This window comes from Dendrobates tinctorius, unplaced genomic scaffold, assembly GCF_039654945.1.
Source record: "Dendrobates tinctorius isolate UK_male_01 unplaced genomic scaffold, ASM3965494v1 ptg000139l, whole genome shotgun sequence".
Classification (NCBI taxonomy): domain Eukaryota; kingdom Metazoa; phylum Chordata; class Amphibia; order Anura; family Dendrobatidae; genus Dendrobates; species Dendrobates tinctorius.
Window position 1 is genome coordinate 11,872,325 of NW_027361807.1, and position 12,973 is coordinate 11,885,297.

The 12,973-nt window shown below is 41.3% G+C and overlaps 1 protein-coding gene across 3 annotated transcripts in view; it reads right to left on the minus strand.

Moving 5' to 3' along the window:
• Positions 1–12,973, minus strand: part of ANO4 (anoctamin 4) — a 384,866-nt gene that overhangs the window by 164,587 nt on the left and 207,306 nt on the right. For all 3 annotated transcript variants that reach the window (XM_073545027.1, XM_073545026.1, XM_073545025.1), the window contains 2 exons: positions 4,746–4,790; positions 1,925–2,056 (listed from right to left, as the gene is read on the minus strand). In XM_073545027.1, coding sequence (XP_073401128.1) covers positions 1,925–2,056; positions 4,746–4,790 — 177 coding nt within the window. The remainder of the gene's footprint in view (positions 1–1,924; positions 2,057–4,745; positions 4,791–12,973) is intronic.

The window sequence follows — 12,973 nt, forward strand, 5'->3', positions numbered from 1 at the left end:
TTGCAAAAAATGTATACCAAGCCGCTTTACCACGTCACGGTAACCCCATTAGATAGGGACTGCTTCGTGAAGGGTTACCGTGATGTGGTGAAGCGGCTTGGTATACATTTTTTGCAAAAAACGTATCGACTAAATACCCTGTATTCGTTAACAGCACTTGCTGATTACTGTCATGTTTTTTACTGCAGAGTATTTTTTGCAAATTTGTCATTTTGTGTTTTCTTGTGTTTCAGCCATTGGGTGGTGTGAGCATTGTCTGACCGACTTGTTCACACTTGTGCATGTCACATATGTTTTTAATCCATTTTTTCCTTGCTCAGCATGGTTTGGGAGACCCCACCCCTCTCCTGTGTGACATGCACATAAATGAGCTGTCTTACACCACAAGCCCATATGCTAGGAGGCGCCTGTCTGTATCCTGTTCATTTAGACACTGTTCACATGTTCAGGTTTTAAATACATCAGATAGGGACTGCTTCGTGAAGGGTTACCGTGACGTGGTGAAGCGGCTTGGTATACATTTTTTGCAAAAAACGTATCGACTAAATACCCTGTATTCGTTATACAGCACTTGCTGATTACTGTCATGTTTTTTACTGCAGAGTATTTTTTGCAAATTTGTCATTTTGTGTTTTCTTGTGTTTCAGGCATGTTTCCAGTGTGTGAGGAGTATGCGGCATGTATCCAGTGTGAGGAGTATGCTGCATGTATCCAGTGTGTGAGGAGTATGCGGCATGTATTCAGAGTGTGAGGAGTATGTGGCATGTATCCAGTGTGTGAGGAGTATGCGGCATGTATCCAGTGTGTGAGGAGTATGCGGCATGTATCCAGTGTGTGAGGAGTATGCGGCGTGTATTCAGAGTGTGAGGAGTATGCGGCATGTATTCAGAGTGTGAGGAGTATGTGGCATGCATCCAGTATGTAGTTGTGTTGGCATTAAAATCAATGGGCCATAACACACACATTTCTTACACAGGAGCTCTATATAGTAAGTGCCAGCCTATAAATTGGAGATTTCAACTCTAAAGCCATCAGAATAACAAGTACATCCCGTGAGCGTATACAGATGGTAGCGCAGAATAAAAAAGTATAAGCATTGAATGTATTAGGGCTGTTTCACACATCCGTTTGTGTCCATCAGTCAAAATCTGCCGTTTTGCAAAAAGAAACGGATCCGCCATTTTTCTTGGCGGATCCGTTTTTTTCCCATTGAGTTGCATTACCGGCGGATCTTGACGGACGGCCATCCGTTGGATCCGGTTTTTGCGGATCCACCAAAATTTTGACGTCCGCCGACATGCCCGAACGGACCATGCAACGTTTTTTCGGGCGGATCCGCATTTGTCACTGCGCATGCCCGAAAGACTTCACTCAGCTGCAAATTTAACCCTAAACTCTGTTCAGGCGGCTGAAAAATTTTCTCTCTCTCTCTCCCTCTCTCCTTCCCCAGGCAGCGGTTCCTTTAAAATTCTTCCTTTGACGGATCCGTTAAAATATCGGTCCGGTGCGAAACGTGGTCAGTACAGGAACGGATCCGTTATCCGCCATTTTACCGGATTTTGACTGACCAAAAAAACTGCTGTGTGAAACAGGCCTTAGCTTTCAGTGAGCACACGGAGCATGGCATAGGCCAATTTGTGAAGTGACCCTGACTACTGTGCGATGCTCCATCTATTCTATTGCTAACAGCAGGATCGGATTATGCACTGATTCTCCACTACGTTATGCAAAGTATCTATAAACCAGTGAAACATCAGCGAGTGTTTCCCTTAGGATTTCAATTCACAGCTGACATGTAGTAAAGGTGCATTTGGCAGAAAACTGGTTTAACCTCAGACAACAGTGCAAGAAATTCCTCATATTGGAAAAAGTATCAGAATTCTTGTGTTCTCTAAAATTCAATCCATGTGTTGACCTTACTTACTGGTGAATCCTTTGCTGGCTGAAGGGAGCGGTGTAACAGTCATTCTCCTCCAAGTCTGGGATAGTCTCCTTGTCTAGTCTCATAGGCTTTTTGGGTAACCATCCACGAAACCTGCTTAGCTGCTTCTCCATCCTTCAAATAAAGTCAATGAAAGTGTCCGAAAAATTGTATTATTATCAGGAAAAAAATATTAGTTATTTTTTACGATACTTACATTCATAAATTAGATTTATAGATTCTTATATTGTGAGAAAAATATTCCAAGTTCAACTAAGCATATCAGTAAGGCTATGTTCACATAGAGTTTGGCCATATGCTCAGTCGCTCCATCAGGGGATTATATCCAAAGCCCCGCAAAAGGGGATATGAACATATATGCTGATAGGGCCATTGACTGTAATGATGCAAGTTATTGTGTGCTCTGTTGGACATCATTTTCAGCCCTATATGCTTAGCTGAGGTGGGCAGCAAGACGTAGCAGGCTTTAGACGTAGACACCACCAGAGTCACAGAATGTGATCTAAAATGCTATTTGAGTCTTTGACCATACACTCTATTGTAGTAATCATATTTAAAGAAGCCAGTTCTAAAAACCCTTCTGATATTGTGGTGGTGCAGGCTTCAGGTCCCCCACCACTGATTGGAATATAGATGCTAATACTCTGGTTACTGAATATTGACTTACAAAACAAGTCTTTACCTCCTTTAAGAGAATCTGTCACCATATTTTTGCCAATTCATCTGAGAGAAGCATAATGTAGACCCTGAATCCAATGATGTATTACTTAGCCGTTGTGACGCAATCAGTTTCTAGCTTTCTATGACTAAGGGCAGCTGCCCGGAACACATCAGATTTTATGTTTCACCAAAACTGGCTTGTGTTTTAATGGATTTCTAATAACGACCGATTCATTTCTAATTTCCGTTTGGACGTGCCGAATTAGGATGTAGCAGAGCTGAGAAATCTAACCCCACCCACGCCTCTGTGTCACAGCTTTCTGTGTACATTGTCTATTGACAGTGAGCTGCTTATGAGAAGAGGGGGCAGAGTCGGACCAGGGTTCATGTGAAAAACAAAATCCCAAACAAGGCTTAATCAAAAAAGCATTCATGAATACCCCAAAACAAAAATGGACCAAAGAGCAAATTAGAGAAAAATTATATTAAAATAACAATTTTGTATTATGAACCATAAGAACAAGGGAATTAAAGACACTTAGATACAGCATCCAAGCAGGCTGGTATACTTAGTCATAGATTTGTAAACAAGGAGAACATGAGTCATAGTGTATCTCAAAATATATACTGTAAGTAATTTATTTTGGGTAAATGTACCACATAAAACAATTTTACACATATAATATTTCATTAAAAAAATGGATAAAACAATGTGATCCTCAAAGACAGTAGAAAGAACCAGCAGTCACAACGGTAGAACAGGGCAGCACTGTATGCTTAATAATATATGTAAAAAGCAATGCTCACACTAATTGTTACAAAAAGGCAGGGAGAAACCATAGACTACCCACATGAATTGGGACTATATTAATCCACCCGCAAGGTAATATAAATAGCAAAAGTGAGACGTTGCTATAGCTTCTACACTAAACCAAGCAGAGAACTGTGCAAACTATTAATATATACAAGGTTAATTACCCATATTGATAAGATATGAGATAAGATAAAATTTGAATATCATTTTTCTCTAATTTGCTCTTTGGTCCATTTTTGTTTTGGGATATACAGGGTTCATGTGAATAACACTCCTGGCAGTGATAATGTTCTGGTGATAAAACCTTCATTTTAAGTAAACAACAGCACACAGGTTAATAAGTGACACATCACTGAATTCAGGTGTTAAGCCCCTACCTCCTGCTGTCTACATATTACATAGCAAAAGCCTGCTGACATATTCCCTTTAAAACTTCACTTTTAACATTAATCTCAAAGTATAATCCAATTACTCACAAATACAAATAAAAGCAATTATATGGTATGTCCTAAAACAGTCGGGTATTGTGTAAAGTCCAGATACAGGGAACACACTTAATGGGGCTAATATTTCCCACAAATCCAGGTTAATTGACAATAGCCATCCTCCACTACTGGAATGTGAGAACAATCACTGCATAGTGAGGCATTTATAGGGAACACCCTTCACGTGGCTGGTACTCTCAGCAAATCCCAGCCTTTCGGCAATGTATATAATATATATCTGAGGATAGTTGACTTGGTTACCATATAACAAATGTGCAACGACATGCATCTGTGGGTAATTACAGGAGATGTTAGAAATGAAGCTTTAAGTTGTTCATTTTTAGTTTTATAAGTCAATTGTAGTTTTACTGTGTGTCCAAAAATAAAAAAAAAACAACCCAAAAAGCATGGTTTCCATAATGGACCAATTAGCTATTATAACTGGTGCTTACGCATTTTAAAGCACATCTATTATTGGGCCCAGGGAGGAGGGAAAAAAAGTGAAAAAACATGATATTCATCTCATGGGCTGCTTTTGCTTTTGGGGAAAATGTGAATGACTCAGTATATGAGTAGCTGCAGATTGGCCGAAACATTCACGTGACAGCCCCATCTATCCCCTGGATGTTGATCCCAGCAGTCCTGAGGGGGCTGCAGCGCTGAGTGATTGGTCCTAGTAGTGAATATCATTTTTTTAATTCTTTTTCCCCTCCCAGTGCCCATTAGTACTGAAGAACTCCTTTAACCATGGAGTATGGCTATGGATGTACAGTATACTAATGGTTTAGACATGCAAATTCATATACAAGAAACATAGGAGAGAATGAATGGTTATTTCTCTAACCTGCTCATGAACTTGTATCGTCGGTGCAGGTAATAGATTTTTCTCCTGGAAGAACAGCAAAAATGAAGCCAGTCGAGAAGAAAACCCATCGTCAGTTACAGTATCAACTACCAAGAAAGCAAAGGAGATTGAAGACAGAAGCCTGTAAGAGGTGGACGAAGAGACTAGAGAGATTAACATACACAACAGTCAAAGGAGACTGCTGCGTCAATCATTGCCGCTCCCTTTAAGGGCACCTACACTTCGGTTCCCGAATATGTAGATACAAAAAAAATATTTTAACGACATTCACAAAAATAGAATAAAAACTCCTCATACTCCAAAAGAACTATAGTAATCGATTAGTATTGTATTTACACTTGCAATAGAGCAGAGTTCAATATATAAGTGTCAGTCATTATTATGGGGCGTCAAGATGGAAGCAGAGAACAGATTTTAGAACCATCCACTGGTCATAGCAAAACACTGGCCAAAGCAAACATGGAAAAGGCTTTGGAGGACTTGTGGTTGGTGAAATAGATTTTCACAATCAGTTCCAAACAAAATCGTAGGATATTTCAAGAGATGGCCATACCGAGAATATAGATTACTCTTATATTAAGGGTCACCAATCTAACCCAAGAAGAGGTGCAAAACCGGCTAAATAAGATTAAAATAGATAAATCTCCAGGTCCGGATGGCATACACCCATGAGTACTAAGAGAACTAAGTAATGTAATAGACAAACCATTATTTCTTATATTTAGGGACTCTATAGCAACGGGGTCTGTTCCACAGGACTGGCGCATAGCAAATGTGGTACCAATATTCAAAAAGGGCTCTAAAAGTGAACCTGAAAATTATAGGCCAGTAAGTCTAACATCTATTGTTGGTAAAATATTTGAAGGGTTTCTGAGGGATGTTATTCTGGATTATCTCAATGAGAATAACTTTTTAACTCCTTATCAGCATGGGTTTATGAGGAATCGCTCCTGTCAAACCAATCTAATCAATTTTTATGAAGAGGTAAGCTATAGGCTGGACCAAGATGAGTCATTGGATGTGGTATTTCTTGATTTTTCCAAAGCGTTTGATGCCGTACCACACCAAGAGGTTGGTACACAAAATGAGAATGCTGGGTCTGGGGGAAAACGTGTGTAAATGGGTAAGTTCTGCACCCTACTATTCATCTGTCTCCACACCCTTCATGCACATGATAACTGCACTTGATACTTGTCTATTGCGCTTAAACACACGGGCTGATGACCGGATCATGCAGCTTTATATGAAAATCCCTATTATAATTGCCAGACCTGAATTAACAAGCATTTCTCACCTACTGTGTCCCCCATTTCCTTGTAGATTGTAAGCTTGAGAGCAGGGACCTCACTCCTAATGTCATTGTTTGAATTGTCTTAACTTGTATTGAATTTATTGTCTGTACATGTCCCCGCTTAATTGTAAAGTGCTGCGGAATATGTTGGCGCTATATAAATAAAAATTATTATTATTATTATTATAAGTAACTGGCTTGGTGATTAGAAAGCAGAGGGTGGTTATAAATGGTATATTCTGTAACTGGGTCTCTGTGACCAGTGGGGCACCGCAGGGGTCGGTGTTGGGACCTATTCTCTTCAACATATTTATGGTAGAAGGTTTGCACAGTAAAATATCGATATTTGCAGATGATACAAAACTATGTAAAGCAGTCAATACAAGAGAAGATAGTATTATGCTACAGTTGGAAACTTGGGCCGAAAGGAGGCAGATGCAGTTTAACAATGATAAATGTAAGGTTATACACATGGGAAGAAGGAAGGATATCACCATTACACACTGAACGGGAAACCACTGGTTATATCTGACATGGAGAAGGACTTGGAGATCCTAGTTAATGATAAACTTACCTGGAGCAGCCAGTGCCAGGCAGCAGCTGACAAAGCAAACAGGATCATGGGGTGCATTAAAAGAGGTCTGGATACACATGATGAGAGCATTATACTGCCTCTGTACAAATCCCTGGTTAGACCACACGTGGAGTACTGTGTACAGTTTTGGGCTCCAGTGCTCAGGAAGGATATAATGGAACTAGGGCGAGCAAAATTAGGATTATTTAGTCTAGAAAAAAGACGACTGAGGGGCGATATAATAACCATATATAACTAAGGGGACAATACAAATATCTCTCTGAGGATCTGTTTATACCAAGGAATGTGACAGTCACAAGGGGGCATTCTCTGCGTCTGGAGGAGAGAAGGTTTTTCCACCAACATAGAAGAGGATTCTTTACTGTTTGGGGAGTGAGAATCTGGAATTCCTTGCCTGAGGTGCAGGTTCCATGACTGGGAAAAGTATGCAAAGGCAAATGTAGATTATAGCACACCGATTAGCAAGCCAAGGCTGTTATCATTGGAATGATTCACAGATTAGAAGTATAGGTATAGTACAATGCCAAAGATTTCTCTTACTTCTTACATTACATGAATAATATCTATTGTAAATTCTACAATAGATCAGAAACCGGCAAATCCTCACAGCACACAGCACACAGAGTGACTGCTGACTTATCATTTTAGATCGGACAGTATAGTCCTCCATACAGAATTATCGGCACCACATAGTCCTCCATACAGAATTATCAGCACCACACAGTCCTCCATAGAGTTTTATGGGCACCATAAATTGCTCCATACAGCATAATGAGCCCCATATAGTGCTCCTTGCAGTATATAATGGCCCCATATATTGCTCTATACACTATACTGGGCCCCATATAATGCTAAATACAGTATATAATGGCCCCATATATTGCTCCATACAATAAAATGGTCCTAATAAATGCTCCATACAATATAATGGCCCCCATATATTGCTCCGTACAATATACTGGGCCACATATAATGTCCCATGCAGTATAATATCCCCATATATTACAGCATACAGTATATAATGGCCCCCATATAATGCTCCATACAGTATAATGTGCCCCATACAGTGTTCCATACAGTATAATGGGCCACATATAATGCCCCATGCAGTATAATATCCCCATATATTGCTCCAAACAGTATATAATGGCCCCCATTTAATGCTCCATGCAGTATAATGTGCCCCATACAGTGCTCCACACAGTATAATGGGCCAATATAATGCTTCATACAATATAATGGGCACATATATTGCTCCTTACAGTATAGTGGGCCCCATATAATGCTCCATACATAGAAAAAATCAAAAACACACCCCTCCGCAGGTCCAGTCTCCTCAGCATCTTTGGACTGTATGGACTGCTTGGCAGAGGGCGCGCTGTAGTGAACTCACTGCGCCCTCTGCCCTGAGATGTTACAGAGTCAGAAGACTGTGACGCAGAAGACACTAAATCTGTGGAGAACATGGAGAAATGTGTATTTCAGGGGTTCCTCCAGCTCACAGGCCCACATAGCATGCCGGTGTCCCCAACCCCGATTGGGGCTACCCTGTTCGCCCAGGGCTCTGGCAATAGCCCTGGTGCGCCGGGTGGTGACGGTGGCCCGGCACAGAAGCCTCTTGATACACATGAACTATCCTAATAGATTCTGTATAGATACAAATTTTCCTCCATAGAAGCCAAAGGAAACTGAAAACTCTGTGTATGTAGATCCATGATCAACCTCTACATGGGTAATGTATGGATTCTGTTTTTTTCAACTAATTTCAAGCATGTTTTGTAACCATACTATGACACTGACTGAGCCAGAGTCTACATCTGTGTGTTTATTCCTATACTGTAAACTTCCAAAAGCTATCTCTTATCATCATAGATCAATAAAAGTCTTTAGATCAGGTAATTTCTCAGTATTTTCCCATTCTCACAGTGTCAATTCACCTTTTGCATCCATCCCATAATATTATGCCCCATGTAACAAATAAGATCTATGCAAGGCTGCAATGCTTTGATTAATTGCATTGTACCATTCATGTAAATCGGGTGAAACTGCTCCTGTACTGTAGCTTTGCAATAAACTACGGCATGAATTATAAATTATGTATACATAATTTATGTGTACTTGTCCCCAATAACCTCTAGTGAGCCATTAAAAGATTAATTCCACTAAAGCATGACTATGTGTATGTGGCTGAGACGCGGAGCCTGCCGCTGATTGTCTGCATGCTAGTTCATTATCTGGCTTTAAAGTGAGGACAACTGCAACAATTAAACAATTGACACCCCTAGTGCAGAAACCTCTAGAACAGTCCTTCTCCTTAACCCTAGGTTCACCTTAGCAAGTATTTATTGGCTTGATGTTCTTCTAAATAGTACAAAATAGATTAATTCCAGTTTAACAGCATTATTTGTGTCATACGCCTATTATCTAGATAATTTCTTATTGCATTTAGGTTATTTATAGCGAACTTCAAGTATGGAAAATGGAATTTTTATTATTAATAAACTACTATAATCAGAATCTGCAATGTTGTATATAACACCGCTGGTCAACATTTATTAATAATGGCGTGTTTTGCATTAGTGATTTTAGATATTGGAAATGGTGAAAATTAATAATGAATTTGGTGCATTTGGAAATATCTGTCTCCTGGAAATATTGTTATGTGTACTGTAAACAGCTGTGTATTTGCACCTTAAGGCCTTTTTCACACATCAGTTTTTTTCCATCAGTCACAATCCGCCGTTTTTAGAAAAAACAGATCCAGCGACTGATGCCGCTGGATCCGTTTTTTTCTCAGACTTGTATTAGCGATGGATTGCATCGTTCACTGGATCCGTTGAAAATTTTGTGTCCGTCGGGCGGAGACAACGGAAAAAGTAACGTATATATATATATATATATATATATATGTGTGTGTATCTGTGTGTACATGTGTAGGAGGAGGGTCCCCCGCCGCGTGTCTGGGCCGGAACCGAGGGGACTGTCACCAAAGTTCCTAGGGGGACTGTTTCCGGGGGACAGAATTAGAGGGCGGACCACAGAGGCTTCCAGAACGGTTGGGGAGGAGCTTATATAAAAGGGGCGGGAGACATGAGCGGAAGTGAGTCAGTAGACCAGGGGAGAAGAAGCAGGAGACCGAGAGGGCACCTGAGAGCCAGAGCCTCTTACAGCAACCAGAGAGGAGGACAGCGACAAGAGGGATGGAAGAGAGACTCACTGTGGGCAGACAGGAGACCACACTGAGCCATCCAGCAGAGGAACAATTACCGCCAGTTGCCGTTGCCATTTCACTCCAGCCCACGGCTGCGGCCTGCCTGCTGCCGCCCACTCCAGCCTGCGGCCTGTCCGCTGCCGCCCGCGGCCACTTCACTCCAGCCTGCAACTGTGGCCTGCCCGCCGCCCTCCACGGTCACCACCGCCGCACCCCTGCCCGCTGCTGGAGCCTACCCGATGCCATCCGCGGTTCCACTAGCACAGCCTCGGGCTGCGCCAGGGACCTACCTGCCGCCACTCAGCATCACCGTTGGCCATCCCTGTCCGGGGGCTGCGGCCTCCATTCTCGGCTGTATCACATTGCCTCCACTTGGGGGTATCCCGCCAACGAACTCTACAGGGGCCTGTTGTGCCTCTGCCTCGCCTGGGCGTAGGAACGCCCGAAGACTTCGCCAGATCCTCGTCGGCTGGGCCCAGCGGCTGCGACACCGAAGCACCACTGAACAGCACGCCGTCGGACGTTAGGAGGGCTAAGTGACACTTTGTAATTAAGGACCCGTAGTCGGCCATATCGCGTCCCTATAGTGACCGGCCTTCGCCGGGTTAGTCGTGTTCATATTATCAGTGTATTTCTGTGATTAGTCCCTGTGAGCACAACTGTTGTTACCTTGTTTGGTTGCTCAAGATAGCCCCTACTGGCATCTATATATATAAAAGTGACACCTTAAAGTTTGATCTGTCTCACCCTCGTCACTGCATCCCGCGTACCTGCCTTTACCACACATGTGCAGTATACAGTGTGTGTGTCTGTATATGTGTATATAGTATGTGTGTGCATATATACAGCATATAGTATGATTGTGTATATTAGTGGTGCATGTGCGTACATTTATTTATATGCATGTACATACAGTATATAGGATGTGTGTCTGTGTATATTATATTTGTATACTGCATGTGTGTATATGTATGTGAGCATACTGTGTATGTATAAACTGAATGTGTCTGTGTGTGTTTACCTTATATATATCCTTGTACACACTGTATGTCCATGAGCCGTCCGTGGGCCGTACGTGTGCCGTCCGTGTTTAACATTGAACGTATGTGAGAAGCTTTGTAATTTCATTTCCAGTATCCATACCGGAAAAACACTGACGGCACATGGACGGCACACTGATTGAAAACAATGGTGACACCGATATCGCTGTAACAAGTACGTATTTTATATGGACATGTGAAGGGGCCTTACAGTGTTGTTGGTGGGGCAAGTTTCATGTGCTGCTTCAATGAAGCTGCTGGGTGTCCCAGCATATTCTCAACATACTTTGAGCTAATATTGTGTATTTGCATTACTGAGTAGATGCTAATATGCGGAGATGGCTTGTAGGCAAATTTGATTTCCAATTTTTATAATTGGGACAGGTGAAATTCCTATTTCTTTGGGAATTATACATTTTGTTCAGTAAAGTCAGTTTATATCAAATTTATTTTTATCTAGTAAATAATACTCATTTTTTATTATTGCACTTTAATGGGTACTCCAATATTTCTAAGATGTGCCACAATAATAGATGTGGTTCTCACAAATGGAACAGGCATCTGTTTCACTGTTAGTTGAGAGATGGCCAGAATTTTGTCTACCTCACCACTTACATCACTGTGTGACGGGGTCCCGTGCTCAAAATACATGCAAGTTCCATTTGTGGGACTTGTACTTTAAGGAAATGTACCTTGAAAGTATTTATTGTTGTGTTATGCAACTTTCCAACAAGCCCTGAACCAGACATAAGTGTTTATTTTTTGCCTGGAGTGTTTCTTTAGTTTGTTATTTACACATTCAGTTAAATTGGTTATATATTGGCTAATTATTATTATTATTCACTATTATAGCGCCATTTATTCCATGGCGCTTTACATGTGAAAAGGGGGCATACATAGACAAGTACAATAAACATGAGAAATACAAGGCACATACAAGTACAGAAGGAGAGAGGACCCTGCCCGAGAGGGCTCACAGTCTACAGTGGATGGGTGAGGATACACTAGGAGAGGGTAGAGCTGGTCGTGCGGCAGTTCAGTAGACTGAGGATCACAGCAGGTTGTAGGCTTGTTGGAAGAGGTGGGTCTTCAGGTTCGTTTTGAAGGTTACCGTGGTAGGCTAATAAACACTTTGGTATTACCTCATTTTGCAACAGAATTGGTATTATTTCTATATAATTGCAAGGTGGGCCCCAAGAATGATTTTTCTCAAGGTACTCCAGTCCGACGCTGGATGCTGCCACCACTATGTTTCATAGTGGTAATGTTTTTTTTCACTGTGATGTGCAGGGTTAGTTTTTTGCAATGTATAGCATTTTGTCCAAAAAGTTCAACATTGGTTTCATCTGACCACAGCACCGTCTTCCACATGCTAGCTGTGTTCCCTACATGGCTTTTTGCAAACTGCAAACAGGACTTCTTATAGCTTGCTTTAAAAAATGGCTTTCTTCTTGCCAGATTTGTGGAGTATACAACTAATAGTTGTCTGGCGTACACATTCTCCCACCTGAGCTGTGGATCTCTGCAGCTCCCCAGAGTGACCATGGGCCTCTTAGTTGCTTCTCTAATAAATGGTATCATTGGTAGGGATGTCTATTTAGGTGGACGGCCATGTCTTGGTAGGTTTGCAATTGTGCCATACTCCTTCCATTTTTGTATGATGGATTGAACAGTGTTCCTTGAGATGTTCAGAGCTTGGGCTATTTTTTTGTATAACCTAACCCTGCTTTACTTTTCTCCACATCTTTATCCCTGACCTGTCTGGTGAGTTCCTTGGTTTCCATTATGCTGTTTGATCCCTAATGTTCTCAAACAATCGTCTGAGACCTTCACAGAACAGCTGTAGATATACTGAGAATAAATTACACACAGGTGGACTCAATTTAATAACTGTGACCTCTGGAGGCAATTGGTCACTCAGGATAAAATTTAAGGGTATCAGACTACAGGGGGGCTGAATACAAATGCACATCAAAATTTTCAGATTAATTTGTTTTAAATATTTATAAAGCCATGTATAATTTCCTGTACAAATACTTACTACTTTATGTTGGTATATCACAAAAAATC